Source organism: Colius striatus, chromosome 1 (genome assembly GCF_028858725.1).
Source record: "Colius striatus isolate bColStr4 chromosome 1, bColStr4.1.hap1, whole genome shotgun sequence".
In the NCBI taxonomy this organism is placed as follows: Eukaryota; Metazoa; Chordata; class Aves; order Coliiformes; family Coliidae; genus Colius; species Colius striatus.
Genome location: NC_084759.1, coordinates 23,087,307 through 23,109,907, shown reverse-complemented (window position 1 = coordinate 23,109,907; position 22,601 = coordinate 23,087,307). Strand labels below are relative to the sequence as shown.

Here is a 22,601-nt window from a genome sequence, read left to right as displayed (position 1 = left end):
GACAGCTTTCCAGCCACTCATCCCCAAGCATTATTGTTGCATGGAGTTGTTGTGGCCCAAGTGCTGGACCCAGAACTTGGCCTCATACAATTGGTCTTGGTCCATCACTCCAGCCTGTCTAGTTCCTTCCTGCTCTCAAGCAGGTCAACACTCTCACCCAGCTTGATGTCATCTGCAAACGTACTGAGGATGCACTCAATCCCTTCATCCAGATCAATGATAAAGATCTTAATGTAACACGCCCCAACAGTGAGCCACGGGGAACACCACTGGTGACTGGCTGAAAACTGGACTTAACTCCATTCACTACCAGTCTCTGGGCCCAGCCATCCAACCAAATGTTTAATGTTTTCAGAAATAATAATAATAATAGCCACAAATCATGTTAATTTTCATTTTATAAAAGAATTTTCACTACAGTCTTGAGGCATAATGAAATGTTAGCAAAGTTGATGATAATATAAAATCACTTCATCGGTAATAATTACAATATGGTTGCAAAACAGAAAATGCCATCTGGGTGTGTAGCTACAGCTCTTTTTGGTACTTTATGGATAATGCCAGCCCTCCTGCTACTCAATTATATGTAGATGACAAGTTATTACAAATTGTGTGAAAAAGTGCCACTCTGCTGTTTGGAGTTTGGTTTTTTCAGACATCTTTCATGGAAAGAGCTAATGAGGAAACAGTGGGATCTGAAGGTGGTCTGCTTGTAGTGTTAATCATCTGATAACAGCAGATAATACTGATAACACCAGGTGGGAGCTTGGCATTTTGCATTGCATTCACTGTGCACAAGTCATGGATTTGGACCTCTGTCTAGAATATTTGAACTCTACTTTATTTGCTGTATCTTATTAATGCTTCTCGCACTACAAGCTATTCATCTCACATAACTCCAAAAGAAAGTGCTTTAATCTTAGTTTATGACAAACAAGAACTGAGAAGTCTTTTTTATTAATACATCAAAGTATTATCTCCAAGGGGAGTTAGTTTCATATTAATGTTCAGCGTTTAATACAAATTCACAGCGTGAAGACCACCTCGGATGGATGGAGGTTCTCTGATGTATATCTGATTGCCCACATGTAATTTGAACATCTACAGCACATGAAGGGTATAATCAAAGAGTAACTAACATGTTGATAAGGAATTACGTTTTGTTCTACTTATGTGCATAATTCAGGGAGAAAGTTTACAATGACAACATCTATCTTTTGGGATATTGTTTACATTTTTACTCAAATTAGAACATGAAGTATTCTTCTGCATTCCACAGTGCCTTTCATCTGACGAGCTCCAATTACTGTTTGACCAATTAACTTCAGTGCCGCACACATGCAAACCACATTGGGTATTGTGGAAAAACTAACCAAGGCATTGAAGTCTGAAACTTGACCTCCACTTTAGGACACTGAGCTTAAAAACTCCAACTTCCAGAGACATTAATTCTCTGTCTTTAATTGGAGTTACAAGTTCCCCTGACAGCTAATGCTCAGGCCAGCACTGCATCCTCTTGGGAGCCCTCTGAATGTCAGATCACTCCGGAGACCTTGTGTATCTTGTGTCCTGCTTGAATTCAAGTTGTCTGCAAATCTTCCCTAGCCTTGCAAGAGATAAAATTTTTCAAAATCTTGAAGGATAGAGGCTAGCTGCAAGCTGCATTTAGTGAGGCCCATATGCTGCATCCAAGTTCAAACCAGATCTCATGGGCAGAGTACCAGCAAAACACCTTGTGCAATTGATGTACACTAAAGAAACATACCTTGTGTACAGATTGAGGAATTTACTGCTCCTGTAAGTAAAGTATTATCAGTCTAATCAAAGAGTTAGTCCAGATACAAAGATACTAACACAATTTCAAATATAAAGTTATGGCAAGTTGCCAGTTGTGATACAGTTGGAGTTGATATGTATATACTTTCCATTAGATACACCTCTCACTGGTGTTATGCTTACCCTTTCTATGACTCTCTGGGCCCTAAAATCAATGGTGCTGGTCTTCCTCAAGAAGAAAAGGGGTGTAGAGGAGCTTACAGCAAGTCTTCATCTGAAATTCTCCACTAGAGGCCTGTTTTTCTAACTACCAGGTAAACTCAGCATTTCCCCTTTCAAATGATCTCAGTGGCTATTTTGATCTTCAGGCCATAGTTTGATCCACAATATGTAGAAGTTTATATGTCACCAGGATCTCTTAACATGGGAACCCAAAGGCAGAAACTCAGAAGAGTCTGTTTTCAGAATCTGCCCCATAGTTTCTCTATGAATCGCCAGTTTTGGAATAGATCCCAAGAGATGTGATTGTGACCCACTCTTTACCTATTTGATAGCGTTCTTTCCACATTAAAAATATAATATCTTTTATGTTAGAGCTCTTAAAGACTCATATTTTCCAGACCTTTATCCAAACACATTTTTACAGTGGACATACAGTCCTCATGTATCAAAGCCCTGTTAATTCTCAAGTCAGCAACACTCAGCTTGTGAATGGCAGGCCAAATAGGTGGGAAGGGCAGCATGTTACTGAAGAATGGAGAGGTGGTGCTCTGTCCTCCATGCCTTTGCTGAGCCAACACTCATGGGAACAGTCAGAAGGCAAGAAAAGGAATATAAATCCTAATAATGAAGGGGGAGGATGTGAACAGAACTGAGCTCTTCATCACTTCTGCCCATTAGCAGTACCAGAGTATTTTTCCTAAGACTAAAGAGAGGAGAGCCTGATGTCCTTGTCAGCTCCCTATATATATATATTAGTTTAATTTTATCTATCTCGTAAATCCTGTTAGTAGTTTCAGCTGGATAAAGTATTCTCCTTGTTTCTTGTCATAAACTGCTGCAGCGTTCTTTTATGCAGCTGCCACACTTCATCCTAGTGCAGCTGCATTTCACCCAGGGACGAAGTGATCCCTATATATAACTTTTGCATCAGTTTTTATAATCATTTCAAGTGCTTCAAGATGTGGGATGCAAGCTATTGTTTTATTAGTGTCATCACAAAGTGCTGCATTGTAAGCTAAGAAGAAAAGTGGAGAGACTTTTTGGGTTAGGAAGGATTTAAAATCCTGTTTCAGGAATTTAAAAGAAGATGGTAAAAACAGAAAAAAAAGAAAAGTAGCACGTAGTAAGGTTATATAAACTGAATGGACTTGTGGGACAGTGGGTAGCAAAGATGTCAGAGAAATGAATGGCAGAGTTATTTTTAAGTGACTTTGAAGTGGAAGACATGGAAAGACGAGGAGAAAAGGAAAGCAGCAGTAAATAGAAATGATCGTGACAAGCAGCAACCAAAGACTTTGAGAGGACACTCAAAGGAAGACCTAAATTTCTTGGGTTTATCACATAGCTAAGCCATATAATATGGATGTGAGTTTTCAACACCAGTTGGCACTATTAAACATTTTGTGTAATATCCAAGACTTTTAAACGTTAAGACAACTTGATGTCCAAATCTCATTGCATTCTCATATTCAGTTGCCTGTTTGTGCTGAATAACCTGTACCTCAGCAGAGAGAGTTCCTCAGATGTCTACATAATGGGAGAGTTCACTGGGGAACAAATTTCATGCCAAAGACTCTTAGGGACAGTGATGGCTGCCTGCAGGGGTGGCTAATTACTCTGAATGGGGAGTCCCTCAGGTTATTTCTTGCTCCTGAGGTCTTTATGTGCCCCTGTGTCCCTGCTGGCTTGTGGTGGCTACTTCAATGACCCTTGTGAGTCACCTCTCAGCTTAAAGAGCTTGTGGAGTGTAGCATGTTGTACAAAGGTCTCTCCTACACTGCAAACTTCTGGTGTTTTCCCTGTTATTGTGATGCTGTTTGCATAGCTGCCTTCATGTTATTATCAAGAGAGAAACCATTGTGTTGTGTACCTATCTGGAGATCTGGATGTAAAACAAATTATTGCAGACACTATTCCCAGACCTGAAAATTTTCATGCCTGCTGAGCCTGCTATAAATCTCAGGCCTATCAGTTTTACCAGTATGCCATTAATTCAGGAAAGGAATTCAGCATAATGCTTTCACCTAAAGGGGACTTAGGTTGCTGACTCTTGCTGGGACACACCTTTCTTCTTGGGAAGACAAAAGGCTGACAAGAGGTCTCCCAGCTGGGCTCTACAGAATTTGGTTGTAGTAGGGAACGAAAAAATTGTTGTAGTGGTTGAAATAAACATTTTATATAGTCCCAGAGTAAGTCTGAGCAAGAGAAATATCAGTAGCTTAGAAGGAAAAGCAATATAAGGGGTCATTTAACCAGGAAAAAATAATGTCCTAACACAGTCTTTAGTTTGGTTTCACTTATTTCTTTCTGGAGAATCCTGTGGTTGTAGCAGTGAGTAGTCACGTAAGATTCTAGCTCAGTTTTGAGCCCACACATATCCTGATCCATGTCTTTTGGCAATGAATTTTATAGATTGCATTAAGAAAACGGACACTTTTTCAGTTCAGATTCATTCCTCTCTTCATTAATCTCCCTGTCTTTGTGCTGCAAGGCAGAATGAATAGAAGTTCTTGATTTCCTATTTTTGTATTACTCTCATTTTTGTACTCTTTTATCATAACCCTTCCATACTCACCTTCTCTCCAAGGTAAAGACTTCCAATATTTTAACCTCTCAGCATGTGAGATTTTTCCTCATGTCCATAAATAATCATGCTTCTCATTTTCAACCTTTCTAAGAAGACAGAGTATGAATGGACATCATATGACTATTATTCACCAAGTGTAAAGAATTACACATAAACTACTCATGAGCTTGAAAGAATGTTTTTCTATTGACGTTTGAATAATATTCAGCCACAGTAGTTTAAAAGGTCTATATTTTACTGTGTTATTACTAGTACTGCAATATTCTGCAGTAGCTTAAGGTCTATTAAAATAACATTCTGACAGCTTTATTTGTTCCTTGCTTGCAAAACATAACCTTGCCTCTAATAGTAATTATGTGGCACGATATAAAATAATTCCAATGGAAATCCACTTTTGAAAACCTTATTATCGGGATTTATTGAAGAGTATGCACCATAGTGTAGTGAAATCATTTAAATTCATTGAATGCTTATGTTTTATTTTATTTATGATATATTTGTACTATAAATGGTAATTTTATGTGTGCATGGTACAATTACCTTTGTGTTATTACTGATCTCAGACTAGGCTGCAAGAAGCAGCTGAAACATGCTAGACCTGTTGTCATACAGCTTCAGCCTGAGCTGAATTTTCTTAGGGATCCCATCTGCCCTCCAGAGTGCCCTTCTGGAAAGACATCAGGGTGGTGGCATAGCTTAGTGGTGACATGGCATGTGTATCAGGCACTTGGGGATGCACCAAGTCCAGCCAAGTGAGGCTGAAGCTCTCCCAGAGAGTTGTCCAAGGCCACCTTGAGCATGCCACAGGTAAGAGATACAATCCATGCTTCCTCCCTGGGAGTACTTGCTGGTTCATCTTTCATACACATGCACGGCAGCTCCTGAGAGTCAAATGTGTTATTAAACCCAGAGTTGAGCCAAGCCTCCAAACTGACCCTAAAATGCCAGGTAGATATTGTTCTGGAAGATATGGTGCAAATTCTGTTGTTCAAACAGTTTTCCTCTTCTTGAAGGAGAGAGTAAAACAAAGAGCAAAAGGTAGTGTAAAGCATAGCACCAGACTAATCACCTACAAACCCCGTGAGCTGTGGCCAAGCTGTTGCTCTGCTCCCAAACAATGCTTGCAAGAGTGAAACTTTTACCTAATAGACCAGCTTGGGATGGCCACTGGAGCTCACTAATGCTGCTGCACAGTGAAATGCACTCCTTTCCAATGACCTCATTAATAATTTTCTCCAGCACTCCCCAATGTTTTATCCTAAGTCTAGTAAATTAGATTTAATTAAAGCTAATTAATTATATATCTCAGTTGCTGTTTCTTTCACCACATTGTACAAAGCAATATTTGACTCTTAAATAAAAAATATAGTTTAAAAAGAAAGGGAGTGACACCAAAACAGAAGAAACATCAAAACAGAAGAAATAGAGGGAGAGTGGAGAAAGGCTGAAGCAAGATGAAGCGCTGATGTCTAGACAGGAAAAGAGGAAGGACTGTGGTATGTAGGTCTTAGCACTGATATTTGTGGACAGTGATAAAGTCCCAAGCTAGAAAATTAATTTTCTTGTGTTATTTTCTCTCGACAGAGCAATTTTCTCCAAACAAGTTTTTAGACTGTTCCCTTGAATTTTTTCATGTGAGGAAGGTCATGTGAGGAAGGATTGCCTCAGTGGTTTGGTTTTCTTAACACTCATTAAAATGCAGCTAATGTGGACTAAATAGTACCCTTAGAGGATCTGGGTCAGCTCACTAATACCACAGAAGACCATTCCCAGTTTGAGGGGTTAGTTTTCTGCCAGCTTAGATGGCTGAGTTAGATCAAACTCAAACCTGCATAACACTGGAGTTGCACTCAAAGCCAAGTCCCAGCTGTACCCTGAACATCTGTCACATTTCCTGGGTGAATCTCTCTCTGCTTATTTTGCTCTACTTCTATCCTAAATAAATTAAAAAGTGGATCATAGATTTGCACTTCGATCTTTACTGTGCAATATATACTTTGGGCGGATAAATATTTAATTTAATATACGGTGGGACAACTCGAAGAGGAAAGATTAAGACACAATCCAGTATGGGGAGGGAAAAGCAAGAAGAAAAAGAGATGGCTTGGCTAATCAAAGAGAGGTGTATGACAAGGTTTTAAGTTGCTGCTTGCATATGAGCACTGAAAGGTTTTGGTGAAGCAGGGGCAACTTCTGAGGGAGGCTCGAGTGAGAGGTGAGGAAGGTCAGCATCAACATCTGTGGGCAGGGGACTTTGGATGTACCTCCTGCTGGTAGACAATGAGGATATGGTGGCCATGAGGAGATCATCATCTCAGTCTCTCCAGAAACGTGGCTGGAGGGCTTTTGCATGTGTATATCTCAGTTATTACTAGCTACTGGTAGAAAAGTGAAATGGAGAAGAGAAATAAAACTGGAAAAAACCCCATGAGAATTCATGTACTGTGAGACATGGTGATGCTTGTCAATATTTGTGGCTGAATTGTTAATGATTAATGATTGTCATTAACTGCTGACCAAGCAGGTGGAAAGCAGGGAAATTAGGTAAAAGTGGAAAGCAGGTAAAGTGGATAAACTATCCCTGTTGTTGTTTTTTTTCCCATCAGCAGAGCATGGCAGTAGGGCATAAGAACAAACACACCGTCAGGTGCACTGAGATAAGCAGCCTTTTGGTGACATCAAGGGAGATGCTGATTTTGGGTCCCTAGTGACTCATGCTTCTGGAAGGAGATGTGGCTCCTGCTGGCCTTGAGCACAAAAACTATTCTCTCTAAAATCACTTTTAGTGTGATAGCTCTTCTCTGTGCTGTTGAAAAGCTTCCTTGGAGCCACCTGTGAACACACATTCCAGGTCCTTCAAGGTTGCACCAAGACAGTGCAGCTGCTGCAGGTTGGTTTTAGACCCTTGCATTAGCCTGGACGCGGGAATAGAACTGAAACAACACTGCTGAAAGTATTTCTACAACACTTTATTGAGGTCTTTTAGGTGCTGTATTCACCCCTTCTCAAAGAAGTCTTCACTGATGTTTAAGCACTGCTCAGCAGTAACAAAAACATCTCTGTATTGTCGTTCAATACTTAGTCCCATACCAACTACTGTGAAAAAATGATCCCAGACAAAACTAGTGCATCAGTCAATCATTTTGGACTGTTTGCAGTGTGATACAAACAGCCTCATAGAGAAAAACAAAAAAGAGGGGGAAAAAAAGGAAAATAAAAGTAAAAAAAGGTGAGATTTACTTCCATGGTTATTCCCTGCAATTATTCACCCATTGCAATCTGAGATTTTTTAGATCTCACTTGGGATGCGGGAAGATTCCTGAGCAAGCTCCTCTGAATAGCCAACTGCCAAAGACATTGAAATATGATAAGCATATAAAGCATTAAATGGTAGCATTCTCCATCACACACAGCCTCTGTTAGTTGTGCTTCCAGGCCAGATGAAGCTACAATGTACGTACAGCTGTTCTGAGTTGTAAGATACATTTTGAAATGCGATCAATTCATCTGTGTTTCACGAGACTGAATTAAGCAAAAGTATAAAGGCTTGTCTTTTTTCCAAGTATTTAATAAAAATACTCAGTCTCACTAGAACATAATAGAGATGTGCTTTCAGCACACAGATGTGCAGTAGTGAGAGCCACATTTTATGTAAGCTGCTCATTCTTTTGTGCAGTGTTAAGAACTGAATGTACTTTCAAACTCCTTTTTTTTTGGCCTTGACATGAACTAATGTCAAAGCAAATGAAGACCTGGTGGTAAATCCTTTCCAGCATCACTAATGATTGCAGCCATCGCAGAGCTGTTACTGGCTGTCTAATAGTCTTTGGAAACTTGGTCTTTTGATACGTAGACCTTATATTCTGAATTTTGATTTCTGCAACAAAATTTACTGGTGTGATTTGGTATTTAGAGGAGCAGGAAGGTGTGTGGGACATTTACTGCACAGTATATTTGAAGCAGGTTTTATGGTGAGCTTCAGTAGGTAAAGTCATTAGGGATATAATGAGTGATTTAAATGGAACTAACATGGGGAAAAATTCACATCAGCATCTCCTATCTATAGAAATGCATTTTATTAGAAAGTGGATTTACAATTGGAATTTTTTTTACATGCAAGACAGAAAGTGCAGAAGAGCAACTGAGCCTGATTTTCTTTTTCCAGTTCCATTGCTTGTTTTATATTTAGCTATAGCTGCCTAGATTTTACAACCACAAGTGTGCCAAAACCCTTGACTGGCTCATTCATGTTGAATAATAGGCACCATAAAAATGTCTACTTTCTTCAACACCTGCACACTCCATTCTTTAGTGTTTTGCAAATGTAAGAGATTCAGATATGTATTTTGACTTTGATCTTGGAAATGAAAACTGTTCAAGTGGTAGATCCTGATCAAGATCTGGGCAGCAAGGAGATGTTGCCCGGGTTTCCCCAGAAACCCGCATATATCTGAGTAAGCCTCTATTTTCAGTTGTTCCTCCAGTTGCCGTGGGAGCAGCTGCACATGCAGGCAGTGTGAGTGCTGGGCAGAGCCAGACCTAACTCTGCTTGCCGTAAAATGAGCCCGTGGAGATACCTCCCCTGTCAAGTTGAGGTATCCCCACTGTCAAGATGCATCGGTCATCCCAGAGCTTGGATGCATAACCGTGTGTGTGACTGCTGGAGTGGAGCACAAAGTCTGTTTCACGGGAGATGCTTCAGAAATGATCCCCTGGTTTTGTGTAGCTGACATTTATTTTCTGCTGTTTCAATAATTGCACAGGGTGGATCTGCCTTTGTGGTTCAAAAAGCTTTAGGTTTTATGTAGACCTTCCCTTGGACATGGTTTTCTTCCATTCACTTATACTCACCTATCTCTACTATTGCCTCCAAAGTAAGGAGTATTCTCTTGTCCAGCTACTTTCCCCATCTCTTCCATAGGGGTACAATACATCTTACCCAGTGAAAGCTGTTTGAAAGGGGAAACCTAGTCCAGCATCAGCTGTGACTATGCTTCTAAATAGTGGAGAGGCAAGGAAAAGATGTTACAGACTGATTCCTTGCTGCTTAGTAATAGCATTCTTAAGAAAACATTTGTCTTGATAGATAACTGAAACAGTCCAAAATGGGCCTGAAAGTAGATTAAAATCAAAGAGTGAGCAGTCTGGGGTCTAGTGCTTGAAGCTACTGCCTGTATCTATTTTATCTAGCTGCACAGACGTATCTGTAGCTGTTAATCCTCCCTCTGTTAGCAGCCACAAGAGAAAAGCATTGTCAGCTGATTTATGCCACCTATTTTAGACACTACTTTTAAGGTGAAGTGAATCACTCTTTGGAACTAATTGTCTCTCTATTCACCGTGGCAGGAGTCTACATAATGGAGATCAATTTACTAAAGGGAGGAAGGCATATTCTACCTGTGCAGGTGTCCCTTCAGTAACAGTAGATCTGCACTGGAGTTTACCTGTCAGAGCTTTCAGTGGCTTTCAGTGGGATTTTTCTCCACAAGTGTCAGAGCATGAGAAAGCACAGTATGTGTTCTCTGTCACCCCATTTCCACTCTGCTTCATCTTCACCTCTCCCCAACAACTTGCCATTGGGGGAGAACAGGACACAGGACCACAAACCTGGCTGAGCAGCTTCTCCTGCTGCATGGAGATGTTTATGCAAACCCCAGGGTCCTGTGGAGGCAGTTGGATTTCTTCAAGGGACTCTCATTTTCTGATGCTATAAAGAAAGAATTATGAGTGATGACAGTACTTTTAAGCAACAAACAGTTACTACCTAATCTCTTTGTGATTTCCTTGTAACTAAAAAGAACTTCTAATGCAAAACACTAAGTGTGAGCTTTTCTCTTCTCTCTTTCTGCACAGAAATTGAAGCAAAGGAAGCGTGTGACTGGTTACGTGCAGCTGGATTTCCCCAATACGCTCAGTTCTATGAGAGTAAGTAGGTTTTTCTCTTCTTTGTGTAGTACTGAAAGTGCACTGGGCCCTTGCCAGGAGAGCTTGCTGTCAACCTGCTCCTACATTTGACTGAGTTATGGCCATGGCTGGCTGCTTCACAAAGCCTCAGCTGCTGGAGTCATACCAGTGCCTAAAGAAAAGTAAGATTCTTGCCTTCATAGCCATGGGAATTAAAAAAAAAAAAAAAGAAGACAGGGACATAGTTTGTGTAAATCTCAAAGGTTAACAAAAACAAGTACAAAAAATCCAAATACATAGCTGTCTTTAAAAAAAAAAAAAAATTAAAAATCCTGAACTATGTCTAAAATGAGATTAAAAGCACTGGAAGTTGCTGGAATTTTCAATCTTACTGAAAATAAGACTGAAAACTCTTTCCTAGCTGCAAAGCACATGCCCAGGAAAGCACGAATGTCTCTTGAGAGCAGGACAAGTGGTTGCATGGCTGCTGCATTCAGAAGAGTTTGGAGACTGGGGCTAGGTTTTTACCGCTCTCCCTAGCTCAATGCTGAGAGGGAAACTGCAGCTGATCCTCATTTTTCCTAAACTGCGCATTCCCTCTGCCAGAGACACAGAGCCAGCTCAGGCCTGCTTGGGCTGATTAGCCAGAGTATGACTACGCCAAGTGCCACTGGACACCTTCCAGGGTCAGCTTGGGTCTGGAGACAGCACAGCTCCATGCATGGAGCCATGGCCAAGAAACCTCGTGGGTGAGAGCCAGCTCTGTGGAGAACTGGCTTGGATGCCATCCATCCCCTCACATGGGGCTGAGGGCGGTGGGGAGAATTCTGCTGAGGACACCTTCATAGCTTCTGATGGCCAGATGAGATCACACGAGGTTCAGGTGCCTATGGACTAGGAGCACCATATCTGTGTGCTAAGTTGGCTCCTCAGGAGCCGGGCAGGCTCTAAGTCCAGCAAGGATCTAAGAATAACCATCAGGCCAAAGCTTCCATAGATGTGTGTCTCCCACAGCCCCTGGGTGCCCAGTAGTACTTTTGTATCTGCCTTGTAATCAGAGTATCTCAGATATCAATTGCCTTTGAGAAAGGAAAGCCCACTGCCTGCCAAGCTCAAAGGGATATTGTCCCAAAAAGCAACCTTTGCCAGGCTTCCACAGCTCCTGTACAGTCAATATGCACTCTGGAGAGTTTGCATCTCCAAAAACAAGGTCCTTTATACAGACATCTATTATGTCAGTATTAAGCACTAGTGTCTGAAAATGCTGGCTGCAGTTCCTGTATGCCAGCATCCTGCTGTGGTACCTAAGCATGATAGAGTGCTCTGGAGAACAGCCACAGCACTGGAACCTGTCCCACTGTCACAGAGCTCACTCTTGTCTTGCAGCCATGTAACATGTGAAGTGTCAGCTTCCAGCACACGGGTCTGGATTTTTGGCTAATACTGGGGGTTACAATTCATCTCAATGTCTTTTGTCTCCATTGCTAACTCTTTGTCTGAAATGATTGCTATTGGGACCTGTATGAAAAGCAAAAATTGCAGAACGTTTCTGTTTCATGGGAAAATTCTGTCTAGCAAATAATTCATTAATTCACTGTGATGAGAATGGAAATCTTCACAGAATCACAGAATGGTAGGGATTGGAAGGGACCTCTAGAGATCATCCAGTCCAACTCCTGCTAAAGCAGGTTCCCCTCGATCAGGTCACACAGGAACGTGTCCAGGCGGGTTTTGGAAACCCCCAGAGAAGGAGACTCCACACCCTCCCTGGGCAGCCTGTGCCAGGGTTCCCTCATGCTCACAGGAATGAAGTTTCTCTTCATGTTCAAGTGGAACTTCCTGTGTTCGGTTTGTGCCCATTACCCCTTACCCTGACACCACAGAAAAAAGACTCACCCCATCCTCTCAACAGCCATCCTTTAGGTATTTATTTGTGTTGGTAAAATTCCCCCTCAGTCTTCTCCAGGCTAAACCTTGATGCTCACGAGGATAAAGGCAGTACATTGGCAATTCCTTGGTCTCATTCATGTATGCTAGGTGCTAGAAAGAACAGCGAACAATTAATAAGTACCTTATTAAAGGCAAAATGAAATAATCATGCTCTCTCTTTGGTGCACGGGATGTTTAATTATTCCTTTGACAGGAAAAAAAAAAATCAAACGACTGAAAGGGTCACAGTTAACAGCTGGAAGGTGAACCAGAGCTGAGTGAAATCAGTCACACTAGATTTCAGTGAGCACACACATGCAAAGAAGTTTAGATATAGACAATATATTTTCATTTGAATAGCAAGCAGTCATCTTAATATTGTGTCTTCTTTTGTAGACTCCCAGTTTCCCATTGACATTGCTGCAGTAAAGAAAGATCATGATTTTCTTGACAAGGACCTTGTAGAACCTCTTTGCAGGTAAATAACACTTCTAAGTTTCTTTTCTGATAATTTAAAAATGTAAGCTGATTTGTTATTGTTAGCATAGCAGCAGAAGTTTGCCATATGTAATGCTGCCATTCTGAATTCATTTATTTTATGGAAAATCCTGGGAGTAGGACTCCCACCACACTCATAGAAAACATCACATGATTTGAGAAGACCCAAATCCAATGGATTTCAAACACCTGCCTATTACGAAAGAGCTAGCAGTAGGACAAGCAAACCCTGAATAAGTAAAAATCACGTTTGAGTTGTATATGGATAACTCTTACATCCAAGCACAGCAGAAGAGATGAAACTTCATTGCACAGAATTCAGCATGTACTTTGTCTGACAACAGACGTGGTTTTCATGCTGCTGTGATTCCCTTGGTTCTCTCCTTTTGGCATCAGTAACAGGAGTGGCACCAGAACCCCAAGTACTACATCTGCTACAACTAATCACTGGTTTTGCCCCTCCCAGAGGGCTTGTGTTTGCTGTTTATCTAGCTTTTCATGCTCTGCCTGTGATAAATATACCGGATTGCGTTGCTCAAGTACCATCCCCCAGGACTCAAGAGGCAGCAATTCTGTGGTAGTTTTGCAAAACCTCATTGCAGAGGCATTGTTCCCTTCCTCTATCTCCTGCACTCACTCAAGATGGGTTCTGCTCCTCTCATCTTCAGTGAAGACAAAGGCACATCTGGGCCCTAACCAAGCACGCTTTGTTGCATGTTACAGAAACTTTCATAACACCAACATCAAGATAACTGGACAAAATTCTATTTCCCGTTCTGCAGCTGTGGCTAAAGTTACTAGAGACTGTATGCTGCTCTACTGCAGAATGTACTGTGTATTGTAGGGACTAATAACTCTGTGGAGGACTGCAGAGAGCATCTCTGAGAATCACAGAAAACAGGACTGGAAGAGAATTTATCTCTCCATCCTGGGCAATGCCCTTATTCCAGGAGGATCCATGTAATTGCTGGGTATAGCTGTCAGAATGTTTTCCCAAAATTCTCTTACTGCAAGTGAGGCCTGTTGCTTCTTATTTTGTCTGTTGTGGTTATGGAAAGCAGAGTATTCTCTTATGGAAAGCAGAGTATTCTCTTTCTCTATGTAGCAGTCTTTGTGTCTGAAGACAAATCAGTAGGAAAGACTTGGATGCTTCAGTGATTGCTTTCAAGGATGTCAGGGAGCAGACTGACTGCAAACTTAATCCACTGCTGTTCTGTACAGCTTCGTGGGAGGAATTGCTATGCCTATGACTAAGAAACCTTCTTCCCACACAAAGAGGCATTCCCCTGCTTCAGTCTGGCATGGTAGAAGACATACTTTGCCATAGTTTGGGAATTGGCAAGTAGTAGTGGTAAGAGGTTGAGATCTCTTCCCTCCTGCCCTTTCCCACAAAGCTGAAGAAGTGCAAGTATGATGTCTGTCCCCATCCCTTTCTTGTGAGAGCAAACATGGAAGCACAGTCATTGCATAGCTCTGTCACTCTCCCCAGTCTTTCTTCTCTGAACTAATTGGTAGTACTTCAGTCACAGTCACCAGACATCCAATACCTACACAGCTAAATGGGGATAGCTCATCTCTTCCTCCTCCAGCCTCTGTGTAGACTCACAGGTACACCTACAATTACACTACATTGATGTATTTACGAGGATTTCTTTGTGAGCTGAACAGCTAGAGATGGACTTGTTTTTTTCTCTTTTATTAAAAGATGAGGTTTTGGAAAATAGACTAGCAGCTGGATAGATGCACGCTTTGTATTAGCCTAATCAAGTGATATTGCTGAAACCTGTAGTACATAAGCATAGACACAGATCTTTCCAACCTATTTTAGAATTACTGTCTAGTAACTTTTTTCTGTAATGGTTTTATTCAGAAGACAACACCTGTTGACTTCAGTTTTTGTTGGGAATTTTTTAACAGTTTGGATCTAATTCTTTAGATCTCATATACCAGCCAGGTAGAAATACAAGTATTGATACAAGGTTATGTTTTCAGATTGCAGCCATTTAATTTGCTGTAACTCAACAGCTCCAAACATTTAGATGAGAGTGAATCATAAAAAGCAACTGTGCAGAATGTCAAGATTCAGGTTCATCAGAAACAGTAATTAGTGTCAGCCATTGTCCCCAGTACTGGTTTCGTTACTGTGTTAGCTATCAAACTAACTTCTTCCAAGTTTTCCAGTGCACTGGAAATCCTCAGAGCTTGGCTGACGGCTGTGGCCAGTTTTCTATGCTTGCTTTGCTCTTTAGTTACATTCGTAAAAAGTGCATATCGGTATGTCACATGAGAGCTGCAGGCTATGATGCACTTGCATGAAAAAGAAAGCTAAAAAAAAAAGAAAGCTGATAATATTTCTGTATACATCAATTTCCCAGATCAGGAGCCCAAGTTCCATTCTTCAAACACCCAGAACTACCCTCAAAGCTATGCACTGCCAAGCCTTCACACTGACTGATAGTGCGTTCAGCTTGTAGTACTGAACAAAATGAGTTTCTTGTTTTTATTTCAAGGATGGTTTTAAAGCTGGAATGCCAGAGTGGATAATCAGTTTGAGCAGAGTTTTAGCTCTGAGCAGTAACGGTTCTAGGATAAACACTGGATTTCTCTGCTCTTGTGGGTTGAAATCAGACTCTCCATCTGATTTTATGATCAGTTTTCTCATAACATTGCAGCATACCAGACAGCACAAGCGACAAATGCAGAGGAACCTTTTCTTTTTTGTAAGGCAGCTGGTAGTATTCCAGTCAGAAAGCCTAAGAGTCCCTGTTGTAAAAGATTTCAGTGACCTTTTAGAGATATTCTAACGCTCCTGCTGTTTACAGTATCATTTGAAAATTTGGCAGAGTAAAGACCAAATTTGAGGCCTTTGGATTAGAGGCATATCCATCAAGAGATTCCACTTAGATTGCATTGAGTAACACAATAGAAAATTGCCATGCAATCTGCAGGCGAGCACTGTCAGCCTGCCAAAATAATAATTGGGCATGAAAATTTTATAGCTGGATCTCTGTGTCATTTCCAAAATAGAAGCAACCAACTCTGCTCTGGGAACTTTTGTGGCCGCTGTGATAAGAGTATGAGAAGGAAAAGCCAAGCCATGTTGTACTTTTTGTGTTCACATAAACACAATGACTGGGAATATAAAGAACAAGTTAGTAACAGTCTGATACATAGGCTCCTAAGCTGAGCTCTTAAAATCTGAACTGTGCCAAGCAGTCTGCAGCCTTTATTTTTTCATAGCTCTTGTCTCTTTGATTGATTATAAATAATCCAAAGGTCTCTGTACATGGGACATCCTACCATTAGAGGTTTGAAATTGTGATTGTATAGTCAGTACCATCTGCTGAGTTACATTGCTCAAGGTGCTGTTAGGAAATAATCCCAGCTCTCCCCGTGCAGTATGGCAAGCCCTGCTCTGAAATCAGTAGAATGACTCTCATTGACCTCAAGGAGAGTTGACTCACCTCATGTGAGTATGTAGGCTGTAAAGTAACTCAATCAGTTGCAGCTGTGATAAAAAGCATTAGGCCCGGAAAGAGATATATTCCCTTCACGCACAAAACTGGTGGAGCAGGGACATGCCAGTGTGATAATCACACACCAGCTCTGACGGTACTTGGATGACTCTTAGTCAGTGCTCAGACCTCAGCAGAGCCAAGCATGAGAAGATGGGTGTCCTCTTCCCAAATTCCACAGCAGCAGAGAAGAAGCCAGCTAGAGGCACCTAAAGCTTGACTAGGAGTAATGATAAAGAATAATGTGTTTTCCTCAGAGAGGAGTTTACAGAACCATATAGCATTTTCCCTGGTCACACTCTGTAAGAGAGGACACTTGCAGATCTGCCGAGGTGGGAGACACTGTGCAAGTCACACTCACCCTCCCCTTGGTGCCTCCTCTTGCACGACTACCCAGTGCCACTGGCTGCATTCCCTACCAGCTGCTTGGAAACAGCTGTGAAACAGATCCAGGGAAACACATGAGGCTCCAGGTCACTTCAGAGTTGTCTTCCCATTATCTAGATGGCTCTTCAAGCAGGACGACAGGTCCATCATTGCTACAAGCTTGTATTTCTTTGTAAACACTGCTCTGTGCTCTGCAGGATGTGAAAGTCGGAGATTTATTGCTTCAGAAGAACTTCCATCATAAGGATTAATAATCATAGCTCTGGGGCTGGGATTTGGAGCCGTAAATACCTGTGTCAATTGCCGTCATAGATCTCTGAAGATATGTCAGAGTCCTCCATGGGCCGGCTGGACCAAGAGGATCCGCAGCAGCTGAATGCTAGGCTTGATACTCTAAGGGATCTAGAATAGCATCAGAGACCCCTGCTTGGGCACCTGAATCACTCCACTGATGTTTGTGTTGTTTCAAGACACACTTTTCAACATAGAGGTGATGTTTTACCGAAGAGCCTTACACCAATCACAGAGGTAGCGTTTACCTGTGATGGCCTGGAGAAGAAATAAAATTAACGTCAGTGAAGCACTTGCTCTAGTAAATGTTTTGCAGGCTTTCCTTGAACACTACAGACCCTTCCAGACAGGCATTCAAATGCATCCTCAATGATTTGGGTTTTATATAGCCACCTCTCTTTTGTTTATTTAATGTGTATTTTTCTGCTTTTTCTCAAGGACAGATTTTATGTTATGTTAACATTACAAACAGTCTTTTCCTGTGTTTTTAAGCAATGGTGTGAAAGTGTAGTGCTTCTCTCACATTCAACTGGGACATTGGTGACAGCCTTTTGTAGCCAGAGACACTTACTCTTTGGTTTTTGAAAGATTTGCTGAAGACTTGGCTGTCAGTCGTTTAACAACTTCAAGCAGATGAGAAAAGCTTTCTGCCACCACTGGCACATCAGCAAGTCAAAAGAAGTTGAAACAGACTGGCTTTGATTGGAGCTGTTAGCACCAGGCAAGCTCACAAATGTGATCATTAGTTCTCTAATTTCACTGGCAAATCCTTCCACAGGCCTGGAAGAGCCCCAGAAAGCATGCCAATGTTTCGTAGAAGGGTGAATTTAAAACCTGAGGTTGAGCCTCCGGCACCCAGTAAAAAATAAGTTTGTTTATGATGGAGCAAGTTCTTTCATAGCAAAGCCAAGTTAGCAAGCAGCCAGGACAATGGTGTGGCTTTGCAAGCCTCCAGTTTAAGTAATGATATTCATTTTTAAAGAGATGACCTCTCAGTCCCTGCTGAAACAATCTCATTCTCTGATGCTGTTAGCAGGAAAATGATAGCTTTGGACAGTATTGTTGGTTGATCACATGCTTTTTGCACCTTTCTATCCTGGACAAGCAGCCCTTCTTAATAGAAGTGCCATGACACTTTCTGCTGTTGACTGGACATGTACAGAGATACCTGGGTGCAAACAGGGCAAAGGGTATGTCAAGGCCTGTTGCTTCCTCATCTGCCCTCTCCTGGAGTGCCTGGCTTTTTAGAAGGCAAGCAGAACCATGGTAAATGAAAGAAGCACTGGTCCCTATAATTGAAAATGTTTTCTTCTACCTCTTCTCCTTAACAACTACAAACAGGCAGTAAGTATAGAAGGTTTTTATAAACTGTTGAGGAAGCAGTTGCAGAGATCATCTGCCAGGGGCTGTTGTGAGACAGCACTCTTTCTCAGGAGAGTTTCTTCAGTGCCAGCTCTCTTGAGGTGAGGGAGGTGGAGTCAATGGCTTGCTTTTCAGAGTAGCCGAGCAGCTGGAAAGCAGAAAGTGGTTTCTCAAGATTTCCAAGCCTCTGGGCATGAATTTAGCTGAAGCCTGTCTCACGGTCAGCCTTGCAGGACATGTTTAGGTGAAGGAAGCAGGGAGCACTTCCCTATCCCTGGTCTGGCCACTCACCGTGTAAAGAACACAGCAGCAGCTTGATTCAGATATGCAGCTACAAACCCTCACGTGGCACAGAGTCACATACCAGTGTGGAAATGCAGCCACAAACTTACTGCTTCAGCACAGGCCAGCTAATGCAGAGGTGCAGGGACTTCGATCTGAGTCTCTGTTTCACTTCTCAGAGGAAGCTGTCTCTGAGGATAGAGGGGCTGGAGTCCTTTGAAAACATGCCTGTGCTTCTGTTTATTTGGAATTTATATCAATATGCAAATTTAAACATGTTGCACTCAAAAGAAGCACTGAACATTGTTCAGCCCCAGGGCCCCAAGAAAACGCAACTTTGGGTTGAGAAATTCCATGTTTGGGCAAAAAATGAGGTTTACAATAATAGATGTCATCCCAGAGGAGGATTTGTGGGCAGAAGACTGAAGATAACAGCTACAAAGCCACAAACCTTGAAATTTATTTCAAGAATGTGACTGTCATGCACATGGGGTGTGCTTGTGCATGCATTATACTCACATCAATACGATAGCACAGGACTTTTCCGATATGGCATAACAGGTTTATTGGCTTGAGCTAGGGAGGAGTGTTTTATGGACAAATGAGCAGGTGATACTTTGTGAGGGGATTTTTTTTAAGGAAGATCTGCATTTGGAGAGCTGGTTCTTCATTAGTGGTGGCAATTTGAAAGGATTTCTAATATTAGAAGTTACAGGGAGGAATATGTTAATGCTGCAATGTTCTTATGCTATGGAAAAGACTATTCTGATGTGATAATTTTGTTCATGTGTCCCTGTAACTTATCAAATACATTTCAAATGTGATCAGTTCTGGAGATTTGCAGCCTCTTCCTCAGAGCCAGAAGCAACCGGGATGGTTCTTGCTACAAAGGCACAAGAGCTGCAGGCAGCCTACAGAAGAGTGTTGTGGGCACGAGTCTCTCACTCTTCCTCTCTTTATTTTGAAATTCACCCCAAAATCTGGGAAATGTTCAAAGTTAAACATACTTAACTCTAAGACTTTGCTTTTAGAAGATGGGTGGTTTCATGAATTAGGGACCTTTACATATAAATAAAAACTAATAAATTATGATCATCGCAGTAGGTTCTCAGTTGAAAGAGAATGTTTTCTTGTCCTCTGGCTGTCTCTGCACATGGCAACACACACACACTCACTTTATTAAATTGGCACTTCAAGGAGCAAAAGCCTTAGACAGTCCCTGGAAATACCATTATGAACATTGTCAAAAATAACTAAAAATATTTATTTTAAGATGTTAGATTTTTTTTCCATGAGGAGTGTGCTAATCTGCCTGTAAGATCCACAGGTGGTAGAAAGGAACTATTGGCTTTGGAGAAACATCTAAGTAACCATTGAAAGTTCTTCTTTAGGTCAATACTCTTTATTCTTTAGAGGAGTTGCTAACTACATCTTCTTTTTTTGTCTTTCACCAGTGCTTCAAAAGCCCCATTTTAGATCAATTGTGTTACAGCCCTGCAGAATGCAGCTTACCTTCTTCTCTTGTCGTTTCCCTAGCCATCAGAGGAGTTTGTTTATATGGGTTTCATTTGCTAAGTTCTTAAATGTCTATGAGTTAAAATGCAATGTCTAAAACCTGGCTATCAAGCAACATGGAGCTAAGATTCCCTTTTAACACAGTAGACTTATAGCCTAGAATAATATGACCAATATGGTTTCTGAATCGTGTTGTATGCAGTTAGCACCCTACAGGCAGATAAGAGAAAAGCTTTTGAAGTTATGAAAAGTCGTGTCCTTTAATCAGAGGCTGCTAATCTTTTGAATTTGCTTTGCCCTGTAGACGACTGAACACATTGAACAAGTGCGCCTCAATGAAACTCGATGTGAACTTCCAAAGAAAAAAGGTAAGGAAACTTCATGAAATGTGGCTGTCTTTTCCTTAGCTTTTGTGATAACACCTCCTCAGTTTAGCCTTTTTGTCAGTTAAGTAAGTTAAAGTGCATTTGACTTTTAAAATGATGTGTGTCTCATCATTATCTGGACACACAATAATGTGAATTGGTGAATCTTGAAATTATAAATAGAATAGAATAGAAAAAAACTGTGACTAAGACAGCAGGAACAATGCTACATGTGTTAAAAGGGCACACACAGTTCTGAAGCTTTACGTATGTGCAGTTCAAGTTCGCGGGTGAAAAGAGAGTATGGTTTCACTAGGGCGGCTTGTTTGCCAACGCCACGTGAGTACACAATGGAAAATCCTGCTTGGAGAAAATGCAAGCTGCTCAGACAAAAACAATAGCTTTGCTTTATGTCTTGTACTGACTTATTCCTGGTTAAGAATATAAAGAAAAAAGCCTGTCATCATTACAAGCTCCAGTGTAACATGGGAATTCTTTGAGCTTAAAGGGTTCTGGCAAGGACTGCAGAAACTGCCTATTGATTTTGAGAGTTTTGTAACATGTCCAGGGTTAACTGTTGAACATTTAGTTTTCTGGTCACAAATTCCCCCATGCCCTTCAGTAATGTACAAGGCTAGTTGTCAACAGAGGAATCTTGGTGTCTGTTTTTCCTTCATTAAGAGTGTTTGCTTAATGCTTTTTAAAAACTACGTCAGAGAGTTGCATTTTTGGTGTCTTTGCAGGTTCAGTGTGTTCACGCTCTATTCACTGTTTGTGGGAACTTGAAAAAAGAATGGTTTTAATGTCCAGATACTCTGCCTTTGGCACATGCCCATTTGTTCCTCTGTGTACATAGCCTCTTTAGCTTGCACTTTGTCCATTCACTGAGGCCACGGGGACCTCTTCTCTTTACTGCTTCAGACCTGATGGATTTTTCTTGTCTTTGATTAAGTGCCAACACTTTTTACATTCAACACCCACATCATACCTGAGAGGGGGAACAGTGAAACCCCTTAACCATACAATAAATTTATGATTTGAGCAGGTAGGCACTATAGGAAGTGGATGAGGACCTTCAGCAAAAACTAACTCAATCGATTGTGTCGTTGACCTGCTTGGAGCAGTGTCTGTTTTGCATCTATGAGCACGTGTGTTTGTGTTCAAGCAGACATACTGGAGCTGCACGAGAGACAGAACTGCAAAAAGAAACATATAGGTGAATGCTGATTGTCCTGGGAATTTTGTTTAGTTCCTGTCCTCCTTTTCAACAGGTATTTGGGGTTTGATGTGAGGTCTGTATGCTTTCAGGCTTGCTGCTTCAAATGTCTGATTATGTTGTGTTGAAAAAAGGAGGATTTTCTTGTCATGTTTGGTTTTTATTAATTTTTGATGCCATGGTTCCCTGTTCTGTATGGATTGAAGCCCTCAGCTGCTTTTCTTGCAGAAGACCATTAATTTTCTAGAGAAGTGGGACTGGTCTACTTGGTACTCTTTCAGGGGAACAGAAGCTGGCTATAGAGATGCAGAGCACAGAAAAAATGTAGAGAAAGAGAGAATGAAGGAGATTTAGAACAACAGATACAGAGCAAGTGAAAGCAGAAGAGAATATGGGTGAGGGAGGAAGAGGGAAGAGAGACTGCTGACAGGAGGAAATGTAGATGCAAGTGTAAAATCTGGAAATTGAGGCTGAAATTGAACGCAGAGCCAAGTACGCTTTTTTTTTGCTGTAGATACTGCCTTCTCTAATAGTCTCAATGGTGACTGGAACAATGAAATGCAAAATCAGCTTGCTTTGGAGGTTTATAGAATAGCAGGTTTGCACAGGACTAGTGCAGCTGCCTGAGTGATTCATCAAAACAGGGCCAAGCAAGCGTCCAGGAAAGGTTACCATGAAAGCCAGTGCGATGTGAGCATTCCCCACCACCCACTCTCCTGTCCAAACCATTGTGGGCTGCTCTCTTCCCCTTG

At 41.4% G+C, this 22,601-nt stretch overlaps 1 protein-coding gene across 9 annotated transcripts in view; it reads left to right on the top strand.

The window, feature by feature from the left end:
- STARD13 (StAR related lipid transfer domain containing 13) overlaps nt 1-22,601 on the top strand; it is a 298,693-nt gene that overhangs the window by 251,507 nt on the left and 24,585 nt on the right. For all 9 annotated transcript variants that reach the window (XM_061993647.1, XM_061993616.1, XM_061993630.1 and 6 more), the window contains 3 exons: nt 10,439-10,510; nt 12,815-12,896; nt 20,573-20,636. In XM_061993647.1, the coding sequence (XP_061849631.1) occupies nt 10,439-10,510; nt 12,815-12,896; nt 20,573-20,636 (218 nt within the window). The remainder of the gene's footprint in view (nt 1-10,438; nt 10,511-12,814; nt 12,897-20,572; nt 20,637-22,601) is intronic.